Source organism: Lepidochelys kempii, chromosome 16 (genome assembly GCF_965140285.1).
Source record: "Lepidochelys kempii isolate rLepKem1 chromosome 16, rLepKem1.hap1, whole genome shotgun sequence".
Taxonomy (NCBI): Eukaryota; Metazoa; Chordata; order Testudines; family Cheloniidae; genus Lepidochelys; species Lepidochelys kempii.
This window is the reverse complement of record NC_136395.1, coordinates 18,200,444-18,220,409: the sequence shown is the minus strand read 5'-3', so window position 1 is coordinate 18,220,409 and position 19,966 is coordinate 18,200,444. Positions and strand designations below refer to the sequence as shown.

At 49.9% G+C, this 19,966-nt stretch overlaps 1 protein-coding gene across 5 annotated transcripts in view; it reads right to left on the bottom strand.

Annotated features, from left to right (window-relative positions):
• Nucleotides 1-19,966, bottom strand: part of LAMC3 (laminin subunit gamma 3) — a 45,185-nt gene that overhangs the window by 24,301 nt on the left and 918 nt on the right. For 4 of the 5 annotated variants that reach the window (XM_073314279.2, XM_073314281.2, XM_073314282.2 and 1 more), the window contains exons 2-9: nt 10,764-11,068; nt 8,801-8,931; nt 5,449-5,615; nt 4,230-4,418; nt 3,272-3,389; nt 3,019-3,117; nt 2,189-2,325; nt 285-401 (exon numbers count right to left, since the gene is read on the bottom strand). In XM_073314279.2, coding sequence (XP_073170380.1) covers nt 285-401; nt 2,189-2,325; nt 3,019-3,117; nt 3,272-3,389; nt 4,230-4,418; nt 5,449-5,615; nt 8,801-8,931; nt 10,764-11,068 — 1,263 coding nt within the window. The remainder of the gene's footprint in view (nt 1-284; nt 402-2,188; nt 2,326-3,018; nt 3,118-3,271; nt 3,390-4,229; nt 4,419-5,448; nt 5,616-8,800; nt 8,932-10,763; nt 11,069-19,966) is intronic. The other variant, XM_073314280.2, reaches the window with a different exon arrangement.

Here is a 19,966-nt window from a genome sequence, read left to right as displayed (position 1 = left end):
AATTGAGTTGCCCAAGGTCACCCAGCAAACCAGTGACAGGGCTGGGAACTGAACTAATGTCTTCTGAGTCCAGCATCCTATCCACTAGCACCCACTGCCTCCCTTACAAACAAAGGAATGACTTCATCTACCACTGAAATACAGCCACCTCTGGGGTGGAACACGGCAGCTGGTACGTTGTTTTAACTGTGGATTCTTAAACACACAGTGCAGGTTTTATTGCAGCCACACAGTAACCACAGTTACAATGTAGCAGTTCAGCTGGGCATTCCCACATCGAGTACCTGGTGCTATGAACTCGGCTGGTTCCTCTCCGTCCTGCTCTAGGTAGATCTCACCACTGGCCCAATGCAGCCGTACTTCCTTGACACCTGGAGCTTCAGCTTTCCAGCCCTCAGGCCCTTGGCAACAAATGCACACAATCAGAGCATGCAGTGGGGCATGATGGGAAATATAACATGGAGCATGCAGTCGGTACCCCCTGCAGAATAGTCATCGATTTGATCTGAGCAGATGCATCACAACAAGAACACATTTGGAAATCTAGCCCTTATTTAGATTTTTAGGGGGGCTGCATCTCAGGAATGTCTTGCCCAAATGACCCCCAAACTGGCCCATTAATACAAGCCAACAGCCCCAGGAGGCACAGCAAGTTTCAAGACAATCTGAGACAGCACACCGATTTTAGAGCACTAAAAGAATCATCCACTTCTGAACAGAAAAGCTCTGCTCAACGTGAACTATGAAAGGGCTGGCGCATGACTAGCTAACTGGGAGCTGAGCCCTTGAAAATCTGTCCTGAAACGAGCAACCCAAACGTGGCTCGATTTCCTACCACAGAAAAACACATGGTCTAAAGCCTGGCTCTATTTCAAACTTATGGAACACATGACAGGGATGTGGCAATTGGTAACATATTTTTAATACCATCAGGATAAGCTTTCATCGGATGTCATTCCACACCACCAGCTCTATGGCAGCCGTGCACAGGTCAGGTTACATTCATGGGCACGATAGCTGAGCTACCCACATGGGGAATACATGGGAATTTTTCCTCCACTGGGGCAGGAAGCCCACCCCCAGGGTGATGCTCAGTGGTTGTATTATGTATGTTTCTTGTGATGCTCAGCAGAGGGCAGAATGTCCTCACATATGCAGCACAGAGATGGGATTTGTTAGTTTCTAGTACTCCTGTTCTTTTTGCAGATACAGACTAACACGGCTACTACTCTGAAGCCTTATAAGACATATCCTGGCTGCAGGCCCAGTGGAGATGAAGTCCTGTTTTCATGGCCTGAGCAGTACGTTCCCTCCATCAAAGCTAGGGTCATGCAGGGGCCTTTCCCCGGTGGGAATAACCCACGCTATGCACAATGTTAGGCCAAGGTTGGGAGGAGGAGGTAGGGTGACCAGATAGCAAGTTTGAAAAATCGGGATGGGGGGGGCAATAGGTGCCTATATAAGAAACAGCCCCAAATATCAGGACTGTCCCTATAAAATTGGGACTTCTAGTCACCCTAGGAGGAGGAAGACGACATAGAAGTTCCAAAGTGTGAGCAGAACCCTTGCACCAGCTGTTCACCCCTTACTAGGAGCCACGTTTGAGAGGCAGAGAGAATCCAGAGGGAGCCAGGGGAAACCTCCTCCCACATGTTCATCTATCCCCTCCCCAAGCCAACAGAGCTTTTTCACCAGACTCTGCTCCACGGTTTTTGCGGGGAAAGGCCATTCAAACCTTTCAAAGCTACCCCAGCCCCTGGCCACTGCAGGATGGTCACAGCTTTCAGTAGCAACATCTGCCATTTAGCCGGTACTTTACAGCCCATATACCGGTATCTAGGGGCCACGGCATCCACCACTTACATGAGCTACTCTGGGGAGGAAGGTGGTAGTTATGTAATGGCCTCCCATAATGCCACGCAGCAGTTCTGGGCAGGAAGTGAAGGGGAATACTGGGTCCAGTTGAAATTGCAGGGGGAGTTTATGGTGGCAAATTTAAACTCGGCTGGTATCAGTGATTTATTTGCAGAGTGACGGGAGGCCAGAGGACCGCCCCCTCCCCCAATCTAAGCCAGACCCAAACTTTTAAAAAACCTCAGTGCAAAGCTTAGCCTCCATCCCCGGGTCTCCCTCCTCCAGCCCTGCCTCCCCTTTCCCAATGAGCAGGCCCTGGTGTTGGGGCTGGTACCTTGGCTGAAGTCAGAGCGGACGTGGTGCACCTCGTACTGGGCGGCTGCAGTGCACGCAGTCGAGTGGCCATAGCAGAAGCAGCTGGTGCAGCCTGCGGGGTTGGGGGGCTGCAGGTTGAATGAGCCAGGTTGGCACCTGGATGCAGGGTGACAAAACACAGCAGTGGTGCTGAACGGGGGATGGGGCAGGCATGCACGCTTGCAGTGGGGGAACTATAGCTACTCCCCCCCTGTCTGCCCCCCAAAGCATGCAGTTGAGGAGCAGCGGGTGTGTGCATAGGCAGTAGGGAGGAAAGGAGGCCGAAGAAAGGGACTTCAAATCCCAACCTCTCCCAGCAGGAGTCGCTGGAGAGAAAACGCTGCAGGGGATACCTCAAATACTGCGTTCCCAGCCTCTCTCAGCCAGCCTGGGCCCCCGGCGCGAGCAGAGCAGAGGCAGGAGGATTGCCAAGAATGGGAAAGGAGTGCGGGCTCCGGGGGATGAACCACTGCACTCCCAGCTCCTCCCAGCAGGAGGCACCACGGGGAGTGGGGGCAGAGTGCTGGCTGTGGGGAACCGGTGGCTGCTGCAGTCCTATCTTCTCCCAGCAGATGGCACAGCAGGGAGCAGCGAGCTTGCCGTTCCTCCGGTCTCCACCCCCATCTCATTGCTCCCGTGGGGACGGAGGGGTGCTGCCTCGCTCATGCCCACCCTGGAGGGAGAGACTGACCCGGCAGTGGCTGAGCTCACACTGGGCGCCCTGGCACCTGAAAGGGGGGAGGGGAGGCTTTTTCCAGCCCCCAGCCTTTTTCCAGTCCCCAGCACGGCCCGAGACGGTGCTTCGCTCACCTGTTGCACAGGTAGCCTTCCACCTTCTCCTTGCAGGAGCAGCGCCCCGAGTTGGGGTCGCAGGTCCCCACGCTGCCGGCAGGGTCGCAGGCACAGGGTCTGCAGAGGCAAAAGCCAACAACGTGGGACCAACTCCCCACTCACCCGCCTGTCAGCCCTTGGCCCTATCAGGTCAGGGCCAAGGCTGCGCTCAGGGGTGGGAAGCGGAGAGGGGCCAAGCTCCCCTGAAGTGCAGGGGAGCCAGTTCTCTCACCTGCAGCCCCCTTCGCTCAGGGAGTGGAACCCGGCCCGGCAGCGCTCACACTTCCAGCCAGTCACGCTGGCCTTGCAGTCGCAGGCCCCCGAGCTGTCACACTGGAGCCGCAGGGAGCCTGCGAGGAACCAAACCAAGAGGAAGCCGTGAGAGAGGGGCTGGCAAGAGAGGGAGACTGCTCCCCCCCCCCCCGGCCCCCGCCACAAAGGGGAGCAAGGACTCTGCCTCGAGCACAGCGCTATGGAACCTGCGGGAGGTGGATCGGGAAGGGAGGTGCCTCCAGGAGTCATGGGCTGAGGGAAGAGCATGCTGCAATAGGTGGCAAAGAGGACAAGTCACAGAAAAGTAGAGTGCGTGTGGGACCTGACGGAGAGAGCAGGGCGTGGCGTGGGGCAGGGTGGGAGAGACACTCCTCGGGATGGGACATGGTTGAACATTTAAGGTTTATGGTTTTTTTAAGAGGTCTCGAACCAATCACTGAGGATGCACCTTTGTCCCTTCCCCGCAGTTAACTGGGCCCCCATTTCTGCCACAGTTAAGAGGATTTAGGCCTCTCGCTCCCTGGAGCGGGTGAGGGGGCCTAGTCTACACTCGAAAAGTTCGGCTGGGATAGCTATACCAGCATAGCTTCCCAGTGCAGACGCACTTATATGGCCAAAAAAGGCTTTTGTAGGTGCAGCTTATACCGGTTCCCGGAGTGAAATGAGGTCTGTTGTATCTACACTAGGGCTTTCGCCAGCATAACTGTGTCAGTGGGAAGAAAAAAAAAAAAAGTCACAGCCCTAACCAACATTGCTGTAACTATCTAGTATAGCCCTGCCGTGAGACACAGGCCAAGCGCAGTGCCGGGGTCACGGCTTTGCCAGGTGGAGGCTGGACAAGCTGGCGGGACATGGCATCACCTGCTCCAGGGCCACCCCGTTTACTCCCCCCAGCGGTGTTGCCGTGCACCACATACCCGCCGGGTTGCAGTTGCATGGCTGGCAGGCCGTCTGCCCACCCCACCGGTAGTAGTTCTGCCGGCAGCGCTCGCAGTGCGGCCCGTCGGTGTTATCCTGGCAGTTCAGGCAATGGCCACCATGTCCCGTGCTCCGGTACAGCTCCCGGTCGTAGAAGCACTCCACCGATCGGCCGCTGCAGTTGCATGCTGTGCCGGAGGGAGTGGGGGGCAGGTAAGAGTGAGAATGTCACAGGGGCCAAAACAGACATGGAGATGGAGGGGCTTGGGTCTGACTTGCCACTGGGGGGTGGGGAGGGACTGAGCTGAGACAAACCCATGGCACTTGGGACCTCCGCTGGGTTCCAGCCCAGGTCCCCTGGAGTGAACGGATGATGTGTTACCTCACTGGATGGCTATTATTATTATTCTGTATTGTTTGTAATCTGGGAGAACCAGGAGCCCCCGTCATGGGTCAGGACCCCTTTGTGCTAGGGGTTAAGCACAGCACAAAGGTAACCCCTGTGCCAAGAGCCTATAATGGAAATGCAGCCCCCTTTCCTGCTTCTGGGGTGCAGTCAGGGAATTCCCCGTGCAAGGCCACGCGCATCTGTGCTAGTCCTCAGAGTTCCCACAGTTTCTCCGTCAGCGTCCAGATGCTAAATGCACTGACAATCGTCCGTGTGTCTGTCTCTGACTGTAGGTAGCGCTCTTGCCTCTGAGTCGACCTTGTTATTTGCTATATTTATATTATTTATATTTATTTTATTAGCACCCCCGGGGGCTAAGAGCACTGCTACATACAGGAGATCAGACCCGTGCCCCATGACGCTTATAGTCTTAATTGGATGGAAAACCCAAAATATATGCCTGCCCTCAGAGAAGGGCTGATGTAACAGATGGGTGACCCCCTGGGTGCAGCATGGGCATCTCTTTCCACAGTGGCTGGAGCTGTCCTGCAAGAGGAAGGAGCTGTTCTCTTGCTGTGCCAGGGTGCAGGAGAGGGCACTGCCCTGGGTCAGAACCAGGACCCTAAGCTGACTTCCCCCAGCATCTGACGTTAGCAGCTTTTGGCCACTGCCCACCAGGGCTGGATTCGAACTGGCAACCTACAGGAACAAGGCTCCCGGGACCCCGAGAAAAAATGATTTTCTGAATGGCAGAGTCAGCCTGCTGAGTGAGGAGTGGGGCCAGTCAGCTTCCTGAGAGCGCCTGCAGGGCCCTAAGACCTGGTACTCACGGAGACACTCGTTGGCGGACTGAGCAGTTCCTCGCGCCCATGGCCGGTCCTGGTAGAAAGCCTGGCATTGCTCGCAGTCCACCCCGGTGGTGTTGTGCTGGCAGAGGCAAACCAGCTGGCCCATTTCATTGGGGGCACACTCGCTGGCATGGCCGTTGCACTTACACCTGCAAGGGAGCCAAGGGGCTGTCACTGTCAGGGTTCGGCTGAGCCTTGGGAGCGTTAATTAGAATGAACATTGTGCTCAGCAGAGCCATTCCCTCCGTAGGCATGCCCAGCTTCCATGGACTGCAGGGAATCCACTGACTCCAATGACGGGCTCACCCCTGGATTCGGTCCAGTTTGTGGTGGTGCCAGGGTGTTATTTCAAGGAGGTGAAGCTACTCTAGGGCAGCGGTTCCAGACTGCTGTACCCCTTTCAGGAGTCTGATTGTCTTGCATACCCCAAGTTTTACCTCACTTAAAAACTTGGACCATGGTAAGTGGACTGGGTTAGGTGGCACATAAGGACATCCAGCTGAACCAAGCTTAGCTCAGCCCCCCATGGCTCAGCCGGGGCAGCTGCCTACAGCACACAAGGGCACTGGTTCTAGCCCAGCTAGCAGAAGACAGGCTGAGCTGGCAGGTCAAGTGCACTGTAGTGTCTAGCCAGCAGCTGGTGAGTGCACAGGGATGTGCCTGAGGGGTGGGCTGCTGGGCTGGTTTCAGGGCCCCCAGGAGAGCATCGGGGTATGGACAGAACAGACGTCACCCAAACAGGAGGAGGAGGGAAAGCAGCACAGGCTGGGCCCATTTCAAGGCCACCCATCCCTCTCCCGCAGGCGCTCCCCAGCAGCACCAGCTGCGAGGTCATTGAGACTGAGGGTGGCCTGATCAGATGCTAATGAGTTCCAGCTGTTTGGGACTGGAGTGTCAGATGAAGTTGCTGTGTGCTCCTCTCCCAGCGTCTCTACTCTGGAGCGTGGGGAGCAGCTCTCACTTGGCCATTGAGATGTTGACCCTGGGGATCCGATGGGAGCAGGGAGATACTGACAGTACAGCCTCGTTCCGGGCACCCGAGGGGGAAGAGCATGGAGGGCGGGAGGTGCCCTTCTCCATGGGAGTGCTCATCTGCAGTACGCTCACTCGCAGGTACTGCAGGCCTGGCCCAGTTTGTCCTCCAGAAGCAGAGAACTCCACCAGGCTTTAGCAGGAGAAACCTGGGCCGGCAATGGCGGATCAAAAAAGAGGAAGGACTCAGCTAAACCCTGCAGCAGTTCCAACTTTGTCCTCTCCTTCCTGTCAAGCCCAGCGACTCCAGGCCTGAGCGCCCAGGGCCAGCTGTCATACAAGCCAAGCAAGCTGCCCCTTGCCATACGGCCCACCCTGCTTAGAGTGCACTGGGTTTGAACAGACCAGGGTTTAACCCTTTGGACACTGAAGAGGAGGATATTGGTGTCCTGGGCCTTCTCCCTCAGTCCCACAGGAGCTCAGCCTCCACACTCTGCAGTCACCCACAGGCCTTTGCACCCCACCCATCTGATCTTGGCCACTGGCTGCTCTTCCCTGCACAGAGCCCTGCACCAGTTCCTCCCCACCCATGGCCTGACCCACTAGGGAGACCTGTCTCGGCTGGTCTGAGGGAGCAACTGGGAACCAGCAGGGGGCAACTGAAGGAAAAGGAGAGAAAAGTGGGGGCTCTCCCGAGCATCCTGCCTGCTAACAGCTGGAGACCCCTCCTCTCACAGACCAGCCTCCCTCCCTGGCTCCAGCCTGCTAAGCCTCACCCATGCCCCAAAGCTCACAGACAGTCTGGACCCCAGGAGCCGAGGGCACTGCGCACCGAAAGGGCAGTCTCCCACAACCACAAGCCCTGTGCGCCGGCAGGAAGAAAGCTGGTCCTGCTCCAGGGCAGGCGGGAGCCGGAAGGCTCTGCTAGCGCTGCTGTTGTGTTTGGGTGAGTTGTGTGTTATGGCTGGTTTGCTAATCCCCGAACAGGGCTTTGTTTGGAGCTCCCTCTGCGAAGGCGTAGCATGGGAGCCGAGGGTTCATTTCTCCCACAATAGTTTTGACCGGCAACCCGCACCGCAGCTCTATGTCCAACTGCTTGGGCCGTGTAAATGCTCTACGTATTGAATACAAACTGTGCACCATATGCAAGCAGGACAAAGCCTGTTCCACACATGAGCAGGTTTCCACAGCCTGTTCCCCTGCCAGGTCCTGTTTGCTGGAGATCCATCTCCCTTGACTCCCTGCCTGCTGCCTCCTGAAGGTTCCTTTTCCATCTGATAACGAGAACATCCATAAAGCCCCAGCACCTGGGAGCTGAAGCTGGGAACTTTGGGCAGAGAAAGAGTGACACACTTTCTAAGTCCACTGAGATGCATGGGCCTGGGAGAGCTTTCTGGAGGGACTGAGAGGGAAGATAGCAAGTATAATCCTAGAAACATATGCCTGGAAAGGACCTCGATAGGTCATCTAGTTCAGTCCCTTGCAGAGGCAGGATTAAGTATTATTTAGATCATCCCTGACAGGCGTTTGTCTAACTTGTTCTTAAAAGCCTCCAGCGGTGGAGATTTCACAACCTTCTGAGGCAATTTGTTCCAGTGCTTAATTACCCTGACAGTTAGGAAGTTTTTCCTGTTTCTAACCTAAATCTCCCTTGCTGCAATTTAAGCCCATTTCTTCTTGTCCAGTCCTCAGCAGATAAGGAGAACAATTTATTATCCCCTTTATGTACTTGAAGACTTGTGTCCCCTCAGTCTTCTCTTCTCCAAACTAAACAAACCTAATTTTTTTCCCCAATCTTTCCTCATAGGTCAGGTTTTGTAGACCTTTTAATCATTTTTGTTGCTCTCCTCTGGACTGTCTCCAATTTGTCCACATCTTTCCTGAGGCGCCTTGCCCAGAACTGGACACAGAACTCCAGCTGAGGCCTTATCAGGGCAGAGTAGAGCAGAAAAATGACTTCTTGCATCATGCTTGCTACATTCCTGCTAATTCAGCCCAGAACGATGTTCGCTTTTTTTGAAACAGTATTACACTGTTGTCTCCTTTTTAGATTGTGAGCCACTATAACCCCCATGTGCAAAATAGGGACTGCGCTGCTTAAACAGGGGGGAACTGGAGTGTAAGTGCCTCTCATCTGTGGCTCTCAAAAGGCTTTAAGCCTCACATCCTCCCTTTGTACCATCATCTCCATTTTACAAATGGGAAAACTGAGGAACAAGGACTTGGATTAAATGGCTTGTCCCAATCACACAGTCTCAGAGCTGGGGGCAGAACCCAGGAGTCCTGACTCTCCGTCCTATCCCTTTACCACAAGAACATCCTTCCTTCCACTTCTTCTCCCCATGCCCCACCCACGCCTTACCTGCCGCCAACCGAGAAGTCGGAGATGGCGTAATAGTAGGACTGCAGCACCTTGGGATCCTTGAAGATGTCGTCCCCGAATGTGTTGAGCCGGTTCAAGGAGATGAGCAGGTCAGTGCCGGTCACCCACTCCTGAGGAGTTCAGGCCACAAGAGAGCAGCTGGTGAGTGGCCCAAGCGAACACATCACCCTGGGGGGGGGGGTGCGGGGGAGGGTCAGCAGCCCCTTTACAAGAGGGAGCAGAGGAGGCAGCAGAACCACCACACCACCTTGAGGAACCACCATGTGTATAGCACTACGTCCTCTCCTTAATTCATCGAACCCTCATGCTGCTTAGACACGCACATGCACATGCCAGAAATCGTGCAGTCCAGGTGTGGCATGAACTTGTCTTCTCTCCATCTGCACCATGTCCTCCCATGCCGAGGGAGGCCCTGAAACGTTCTCCCCATTTGGCTGGCAGCGGAGAGGGGCCCCAAGACCTGACACTGGATCCCAGTTTCAAAATAGCCAATGTTTTGGGAAGTTTGGGTCTGGGCTTGATTGGACCCATTGAGATGGAAGATGCTCAGATCCCACAGTGATAGGTGACTTAATGAATGATGGATGGATGAGATAAAATTTAGGATCCAAAGTCTTCAAAATGCAAGTGTGTTTGGACCTGGGATTTTGGTCCAGGTCCATTTTGGGTCACAGCTGGTAATGGCTAGCTTTTGAGTGATTTACGGAAAACAACTTTCCTCCTTGCTTCTGGGAGAATGAGTATGATAAGGACATTGCTCTGTGTCTTCCCAGGGCACGCAAGCAGCAGGCACCAGCGGGGTCACTCTGAAGAGAGAACTTTTTTGCTTCTCTACTTCTCCCCCATCCCCACCCCTTCATCAGAGACCTCCGTTCTCTGCACAGAGCTGGAGCGGAAGATCTGACATTTGTGAAAGTCCTCTCTCCGAGGGTTCCGGTCAGGAGGAGATTCACTGAAGGAGCTGCCACAAAGTCAGATGATATAAAGCCAGAGACTGGAATGTTAATATTGCATGGAAGAACTGACGGGAGCTGAAGGGGACGTTCTGCTGCTAGTGTATAGGATGTATCCTCTCCACTAAGCCCCCTGAATATGTACTTTCCACCACCTTCAAGTCCCTTTGAGAGCACAGTGTGGTCCAACCTTAGGCCTGGTACCTGGACACAACCCTAGTTCCCAATATTGGTAGCAAAATGAGGGAGAACCTTAGACTATGAAGTTGAACGAAGACTAAATGTTCTGAGTCCCAGGATATGTCTACATTGGAATTGGTAATTTCCAGTTGAGTAGACATACCCACTCTAGCTCTGGTTGAGCTAGTGCACTAAAAACAGAAGTGTAGCCATGGCGACTGAAGGGCTAGCCATTGGAGTATGTGCCTAGGCTCTCGGACAGCATCGTACTCAGGGCAGTTGGCCCATCCTGCCGCACGTCCACCGCAGCCGTGCTGCTATTTTTAGTACACTAGGTCAGGCATAGCTAGAGCGGGTATGCCTACTCGCGCTGGAAATTACACCTTCCAGTTCCAGTGCAGACCTCCCAATGGTGTTGGGAATGGGGTTAGCCAGCAAGAGTCTGGAAGAACTGGATTAAGGCCAGCCTAGCACGATCCATTCCACTAGGGTGCTGGAGGTTATTCACCAAGGGCTTGGTGGATCAGAGTTTGGGCCAGCTGAACACGGTCCATCAGACCCCTATAAATCCAGCTCAGAAACATATTGCACATCTGTACATTCACACACACATACACTCACATCGGAGCAGAATGGAGTTAAGAGCGGAATCTCCCTTTATCTGAACAGATCTTTCTAATGTGCCCACCCATATGGTACCTGAACACTAACAATATCGCAGATCTCCAAACACGGTTCCCAATGCCAGCTCCCCTGAGCCACCTGGTCTGCTGGACACACATGGCTGCCTCCAACCCTGAGCCCAGTACCTGTAGCACATGGCTCTTGTCAAAGCTGTAGGCGCTGGGCCGGCCCTCCAGGGTGGAGAAGGCCACATTCCCTCCACTCAGCGGGGAGATGTCGCTGAACTCCTCAGTGCAGAAGGCCACTTGCTCATCCTCACCAGGCCGCAGGTACTGCCGCTCTTGCTTCCTGTAGGTCTTCCCACAGGAGGCGCTGTAGTACTGGTACGGGATCCAGGGCCCGTCCACATGGCTGCGTTTGTAAATAGCAAAGCTCTCTGGCCGGCTTGTGTGAAACTTCAGCCGCACATAGGTGATTTCATAGGACTTCCCTGAAGAAGGAGGAGAAGAGAAGGCAACGTGGTTAGGTGCCAAGAGCTCATCCACAGTCTGTACATCTCTCTTTGGGTACCACCAATTTCAGGAGCTACAAATGCTTGTCAAAATCTGCTGACATAGGTCATTCATGTCATGGGGTAACTGACTTATTGCCCATGCTAACCCCATATGTTGTGCCACGAGGAACCTGTGACAGCTGCTTCTAAATGAGGAGGTGTAACATTGTCCCCGTGTTACAGCTGGGGAAGCTGAGGTTCAAGAGAGCTGATGAAGTGATTTTTCCAAGGGAAAGGAATTACTGAAGTGGTTGGGGATAAAACCTAGGAATCCTGAGGCCCAGCCCTGTGCTCTAGGTGTTCTGTGAATACACAGAGGACTTCAGGACTGTCATTCTGACACCCTTCTTACCAGCACAAAATTCACACCCACATTTTAAATGCTAGAAAAGGGAATGTTTTACAGAGATGCTACCCCAGAGGAATGAGCCATCAGAACAGGTCCGTCCCCAGTTGATGGGGCAGGGATGACCAAATGTTTCCTCTCCTGGACATGCCCCACGTCAACACCAGGCAGGAAATTCTTGCTCACACGGACGCCAGTCGCACCTTGGATTCCCCTGGACAACACCAGCTCAGAGCGACCCAGCCTGCCCAGTGTCCCTGATAGCTCCTGCTTTTGCTGTTTCAAGCAACCTGTTTATTTTCTCTCTGTCTGTTTCTCTTGACACACAGAGAGATGCGTCAGCCCAAAGACAGCTTTGCAGCTGCTCTTCCAGTGCTGGTCCATGCCAATGATGGGAAGGAAGATGCTGGATATTAAAAAGCAGCCAATCCATCCAGGTCAAAAGATCAGAGCTGGGACCCAGACCAGACACTCAGCTTCTCAGGTGCCAGCCGAAATCCAGCCTAGCTTGAGGTCGTTGCCACCTAATAGCTGCTTGGTGATCTCTGCAAAATGGGTTTGCTGGGTCTCAAGCCAGATTCCAGCAGACAAGTATCCTGCGCACACACAAAAAGGCTCAATTCTGAGCTCACTCACACCCATGAGACTCAGGAATGAACTTCACTGAAGTCAATGAGCCAGCTCCTCAGACGGTGAAGTCAACGGAGCTACGCTGATTTACAGCAGCTGAAGAGCTTGTCCAATGGAGCTAGACTGCTGTAAAATCAACGTAAGGGAGAGGAGAATCAGGCCCACCATCACCAACTGGCCTCCTTCAGGGCAGCATTAGGAAAGGAGCTGAAGGACTCGGTGGACCATGGAGACTCAGCTCCCTTGTTGGCCTTTTGAGTGAAGGTTGACACCACCCGCTGAAAGAGCAGCGTGCGGAGGAGGCTGCAGCGAGGATAAACAGAGGGGGTCCAGTCCCCGAGGGCAGTCAATCCACCACTACAATTGCTTATTGAAAACATTAGTGAGAAAAAATAATACAAATATCAAACTGCTTAATTGCCAGAGACAAAGGACTGGGTTCAACTCCGAGAGCTGGTTCTTCCATAATTATACTACTATTGATAGTACAAAACAATCCGCTACAAGGTTTGGGCTTTGTTGGAAAAGATAATGAGTCCAGAATGTTAGACGGGTTATTTGGGGACTAAGAAAAACCAGCCTTTAATTGGACCCATATGAATTATGTCGGCTATGGGCTGTGACTTTGTAAGAATGCTGTCAGGGAGCGGAGATAACTCAGGCTACCGCCGGGCTGTGGGGGGAAGAATCTGCCATGGATCAGCAGTGCCCAGATTCTCTCTTGTCATCACAGAAACCTGACTACTGTTTGCAGTTCTGTCTTCGGGAGAGATTTGCTGATAACCTTGCAAGAAGGCAGCAAGCGTTAGGGGACGTTGACAGCAACTGCTCCCCCTTGGAGACAACCCCTTTTACAGGATGACTCTTGAAAGGCACTGAGTGCTGAATATCCACTGAGTTCAGTGGGAGCGGAGGCTGAGCACCTCTGAGGATCAGGCCCAGCGTGGCTGTTGTACCCATACTCTCTCTTCTCTTTCTTTTCCAACTCTGCTGTTCCTCTCTGGTTGCCTTCCACCCTCTGGGAGCTTTCTAAATTAATCCTAGTGGAGGCTTTATCTGCAGCTGGGTTCTGTGCTCACTGACCTGCTTCCAACTCATCGCTCTTGCGAGAAATAATGCATTTCTAATGTCTTTTGTGAGAGTTCCTTTGGTTTCATAGAATCATAGAATATCAGGGTTGGAAGGGACCCCAGGAGGCCATCCAGTCCAACCCCCTGCTCAAAGCAGGACCAATCCCCAATTAAATCATCCCAGCCAGGGCTATGTCAAGCCGGACCTTAAAAACTTCTAAGGAAGGAGATTCTACCACCTCCCTAGGTAACGCATTCCAGTGTTTCACCACCCTCCTAGTGAAAAAGTTTTTCCTAATATCCAACCTAAACCTCCCCCACTGCAACTTGAGACCATTACTCCTTGTTCTGTCCTCTTCTACCACCGAGAATAGTCTAGAACCATCCTCTCTGGAACCACCTCTCAGGTAGTTGAAAGCAGCTATCAAATCCCCTCTCATTCTTCTCTTCTGCAGACTAAACAATCCCAGTTCCCTCAGCCTCTCCTCGTAAATCATGTGTTCCAGACCCCTAATAATTTTTGTTGTCCTTCGCTGGACTCTCTCCAATTTATCCACATTCTTCTTGTAGTGTGGGGCCCAAAACTGGACACAGTACTCCAGATGAGGCCTCACCAATGTCGAATAGAGGGGAACGATCACGTCCCTCGATCTGCTGGCAATGCCCCTACATATACATCCCAAAATGCCATTGGCCTTCTTGGCAACAAGGACACACTGCTGACTCATATCCAGCTTCTCGTCCACTGTCACCCCTAGGTCCTTTTCCGCAGAACTGCTGCCTAGCCATTCGGTCCCTAGTCTGTAGCTGTGCATTGGGTTCTTCCGTCCTAAGTGCAGGACCCTGCACTTATCCTTATTGAACCTCATCAGATTTCTTTGGGCCCAATCCTCCAATTTGTCTAGGTCCCTCTGTATCCTATCCCTGCCCTCCAGCGTATCTACCACTCCTCCCAGTTTAGTATCATCCGCAAATTTGCTGAGAGTGCAAACCACACCAGATCCTCCAGATCATTTATGAAGATATTGAACAAAACCGGCCCCAGGACCGACCCCATGGGGCACTCCACTTGACACTGGCTGCCAACTAGACATGGAGCCACTGATCACTACCCGTTGAGCCCGACAATCTAGCCAACTTTCTACCCACCTTATAGTGCATTCATCCAGCCCATACTTCTTTAACTTGGTGGGTCTCAGTCTAGTTCCCAGGGAGGCAGAACACAAACCACCATGACAACTGGCTCTGACTTGTGTTCTCTGCAGAGGCTCAGAATTGGCTGGGGTGGGGCGGGTGACCTCTCACCCCAAGTAGTGGTTCCCTCCAGGTCCAGATTGAGGCCACGGTGGATAAAATTGGATGATGAAAAATAATAATCTTCAGATTTTTTTGGTTAATTTAAATACAGTTTTGTTTTAAAAAATAAACCTATTTGAAATTATGATAACCTATGTTATGGGGTAAACTTACTATGATCGATTAAGATAATGTAAATTAAACTTCAGAAATTAATATTAGGCAGTACATGTTTGCTGACAAAGTTTTAGGCAAAAGTCAAAGCACTGAGCTGGTGGAAGTCACTGGCTCAGCACCTGGAACCACCATTCGTTGAAGTACAAAACCAGCTTTTGACAGCATTGGCCTCTTCTGCAGATGCAGTGAGAATATATTCTTCATTTCAGTTTATTCAACTTGTTCAGTTCAATGACTAATTCATTCAAAGTCAAGAAACCCGGTGGGAGTTGAAACATTAGAAAAAATTGTTTTCCTCTCCCAATTTATGGATGAAAGTGAGGTGTGAGGGGATGAGATCTACTAGTTCTAAAATCTTGAAGGACATGGTGATCAGAAAGAATCATCTTAATTCACTAACTACAGATAACACTTCCTTTGTTTAATAAGTCAGTCAGTTTTAAATGCAAAAGATGGTTTGATTAACTTTTTTTCTTGTGTATCCAGCACATTTAAGGTTTAATTTAACTAATTCTAAAAAATTTAAATGTTTTTGTGCATTAATTTAATTTCATTTTCCCTCCAAACAGCTTGATGCAAATCATGAGTAAAAGAAATAATTCCCATCTAGTAAATAAGAAATGTATCAATCACCATTTCTAACAATAAAAAAAGTAAAAATTACAAATCTGAATACATGTATGTTAAGCTATATAATTGCTTAAAGAAATACGTATAGATACAGTGTATTGTTCTGGTTAGCAAAAAAAGCAGCACCAAATTTAGGCTAAAGCTATATTTAGTTGCAAATCAACATGATTCAGTGGTTACCAACCAATGAGAATCAAGTCTTCTTTAGGAAAAAAAAAACAACTAAGTACAAGTGCAAATCAAGACTAAAAATTGATTATTTAAATCAAGGTTAACTCCATGCTGTTTAAATCATGATTAAAATTGGTGATTTAAATCAATCCATCCTGGCAGAGGCACACTGGACGGGCAGCGTTGTTGAAGCTTGCCTTGATGATGCCCATGTCCTGCCTGTCCTGGGAAAGACTCACACCCTGGTCTCATGTAGGACTCCTGAAGGTCTTTGGGGTGGAATTCCAGACACCCTGGGTGGGTTTATTCCCAGACAGGAAATTCCTTGGGGGCGTTTACCAAAATGGCAGGAGGTCACAGCTGTCAATGCGCAAAACAATTTCCTCTAGGAGGGGAGCTGGTCTCTGCACTGTGTCAATAAACAACCATTGAATGACCCTCACAGAATCAGCTTGGATTCCAGCTAAGTAGCAGACGGTGGGAGCAGCGGGAATCGGAGATCCCAGGTTCAATCTCCAGGCTATCAGATTAATAAAAGACTGCACATCAGAGAAGGTTTTGGAGTTTGCTCTTGGCCCAAGACACTAGGATAAAATTAATGGGCCAAACTGTGTTCTTGTGAGAATCTGGATAATTCATTTGACTACAGACGTGGCTAACACCAACAAAAATTCTGGCACATAAGGATTTTCCGTTAGTAGCCCAGCAGGGGCGGAGGGGAGGGGAGGGGAGGAGTAAAAGAACCGACAAGCAGCAAACTGTGCATAGAGGAAGAAAATGAGCACTGCACGTTGCACGATCTGGCGGGTAGAGGAGGAGAATGGGAAACAGGACTCCTGGTGCTATTCCCAGCTCTGCTGCTTACTCTTTGGGCCTCAGTTTGCTTATCTGTAAAATGAGAAAGATCCACCGGGCTGGGAGGCTAAACTGTTTAAGTCAGTAAAACTATTTGAGGTCTCTGGATGAAAAGGACTATAGATGGGCTGAGTATATATGTAAGTGTCACATCCACCTACACTCTCAGCTGTACCCTCAGATGGAGAAACCACGCATTAGTCCTCAATGACATGAACAGTTGCTACACAAGGATCCATCCCTTAAGAGTCAAACTGGCTCCTCCTTCCCCCTCTTAGGCACAGAGAGATGTTTCATAGATTATAAGGAGGGTGTTATAAAGCAGCTACTGAAGCAGGACATTTTTAAAATCAGCAGGTCCTGTTAACTTGCATCCAGAAGTTTTAAAAGAGCTGGCCGAGTAGCACTCTGGCCCATTAATGTTGATTTTCAATAATTCTTGGAACACTAGCGAAGTTCCAGGGGATTAACACAAAGCTGCTGTTGTGTCAATATTTAAAAGGGTAAACAGGATGAGCCAGTCAAAAAACAGATGATACAGGACTCAGTTAATAAAGAATTAAGGGAGGGTAATATAAATAATGCTAATTACCATGGGTTTATGGAAAAACAGATCTCAAACTAATTCATCATCTTTTCTGATGAGATTACAAGTTTGGTTGATACAGGTAATAACAGCAATGTAATATACTTAGATTTCTGTAAGGCATTTGACTTGGTACAACACAACATTTTGATTAAGAATCTAAAACAATACAAAAACATGGCACAATTAAATGGATTCAAAACTGGCTAAGTGATAGGTTACAAAATATAAATGTAAACAGGGAATCATCAGGTATGTTTCTAGTGGGGTCCTATGCTATTTAACAAGGTAATTTATCAATTACCTAGAAAACATAAAATAATTACTAATAAAGTTGGCAGGTAAAGATTGGGGGAGAGGTAAATAATGAAGCGGACTGGACACTGACACAGAGCAATCCAGATCCCTTGGAAAGCTGGGTGCAAGCAATTATGCGTATTAATAAGATCAAATGTAAAGTCATATCTAGGAACAAAGAATGTAGGTGATACTTACAGGATGGGGAATTCTATGTTGGGATGCAATGATTCTGAAAAGGATTTGAGGGGATAATCAGCTGAACATGTGCTTCCAGTTTGATGCTGTGGCCAAAGGGCTAATGTGATCCTTGGATGTTTCATCATGGGAGTATCGAGTAGGAGTACAGAGGTTATTTTACCTCTATGTGGCACTGGTGTGACCACTGTGGGACTACTGTGTCCAGTTCTGCTGTTGATAGTTCAAGAAGGATGTTGGGGAAAAAAAACTTGGAGAGAAGTCAGAGAAGAACCACAAGAATAATTAAGGGATTGGGAAACATGCCTTATATTGAAAAACTCAAGGGGTTCACTCTATTAAGCTTAACAAAGAGGTTCAGGGATGACTTGATCACAGTCTATTAAATACCTACTTGGGGAAGACACATTTGATAACAGAGGGATCTTCAGTCTAGCAGACAAAGCTATCACAAGATCCACTGGCTGGAAGTTGAAACAAGGCACATTCACAGGGGAAATAAGGTGCAAAAGTTTTTAACAGTGAGGGTAGTGAACCGTTGGGACAACTTAACAGTGGTTGTGCTGGATTTCCCATCACTGGAATTTTTTCAAAGCAAGTTTGGATATTTTTCTAAAAGATTTGCTCTAGTTCAAGCAGGAATTAGTTCCGAGAAGTCTTGGGTCTGTCTTACGCAGGACATCAGACTAGATGATCACAGTGATCCCTTATGGCCTTACAATCTATGAAGCTGTAAAAGGAAAAACCGGGTTTTATGGAGGTGGAACATGGAATGAGCGCTTCTCGGCTCCTCCAGCGTCGCCTTTCATCCCAGGCAGGAAGCCCAGTCCTAACTTTCTGGCGATTCAGAACAGATGTCTGCCTGGCTGTTCACGGGGGGCTGGGAAAGGAGTGACCTCTCTTGGAAACAAGCTGCTCCTGTCTCCCTCCGCCCTTACCGCCACTGTTCCCTTAGGAATCAGTGGCCACAGCACGAACCTTCCACCCTGATGGCTTTGCAGGAGCGGTGCTATCGACTGCTTCCATTGGGAAATGCACCATTGCATGTCCCCCAAGAGTAGCCCAAGCTAAACAGACACACACTCTGACAGCTTTTGGCTGTTATTATTACTATTTATTATTTGTTTAGCTCCAACAATGACTCTCTGTAATCTCTTGTATTCAGAATGTGGATGGCAGGATATGAAAGAATGAAAATATTTGCGGAGGTGGCTAATTGCCAGGAGAGTTTATATAGCAGGGAAACCTTTTCAGTTTTATTTATAATAGAAGGCATAAGCCCTTACATTTTAACTGTTGAAAAAGTGGGACAGTTTTAGAATATCTGAAATATATGGGCCAGATCTTCAGTTGGTGGAAACTGGCATCGCTCCACTGAAATCAGAGCTATGCTCCTTTACACCAGTTGAAAACCTACCCCATAGGAATTGATTCACCACCATGTTAGTTTAGTTTTACACCCTTGGAACTGCATTGAAGTCAATGGAGATACACACTAGTGTAAAACTGACGGAGAACATTGGTGACCCCGGCCCATAATACACAGCTTTAAATAAGGTTTAAGAGTAGCAGCCGTGTTAGTCTGTATTCGCAAAAAGAAAAGGAGTACTTGTGGCACCTTAGAGACTAACCAATTTATTTGAGCATAAGCTTTCGTGAGCTACAGCTCACTTCATCGGATGCTTTAAATAGGAAGCACAAGCTACCATACACCTTCAACTGTTGGTGACTACTTTGAATACCCAAGTGTTATTGGCTATATAGAATCCCATCTGTTTTTACATACCTGTGCAATTCATTTAATTCAACATATAACTCTGTGGAAAATAATGATTTTTCCCCAAGAGAAAAAAAGGGGTTTGTTGTTACCACATTGGACTGGGAGCCAAAATTCTTGCGACCTACTCTCTGCTCTGCCACTGATTGACTGTGTGGCCTTGGGCAAGTTGCTTCACTTTTCTGTGCCTCGGTTTCCTCATCTGTGAGCTGGAGATCATAATACTGATGGTTGGCACAGGGGCTGAATGCAGCTCCACTAATTACTCTTCATAAAATCACGGATGGAAAGTGCTATAGAAGTGCAAAGACTTAGGATACAGTCTATGATCCTTTCACAGTTGTTTTGAGGCTGGACAAATGCAGCTGGCAAATGGCAGCATGGGAAAGGTGTTTTGCCAGTTTGGGACTCACATGCCTTCTGGATCACATTATCCCATTCAGTCGGCAGGGCCCTATGCAGTCTGTCCCCCCTTCGCCATAAACAAACCCCGCTTTCCAGTGCCCTGCCCCACTTCACTATGGGCCCAGCTATTTCTAGAAAGGTTCTTATCTGGTTCCCATCACCGCAGCGCCAGAGAAACTCACAGCTTTCAATGCATTTATCCTCACAGCACCTGAGAAGCAGGGAAGTGCTGTTATCCCCACTGTATAGATAGGGAGCTGAGGCATGCAGAGGCTAAGGGTACGTCTACACTGCAATCCAAGGGGCAACTGCAACATGCATACATGCACTAGCTTTTTTAGCCATACATGCATGGCTAAACATAGCAGTGAAGACGAGGGCACAGAGGCTGTACAAG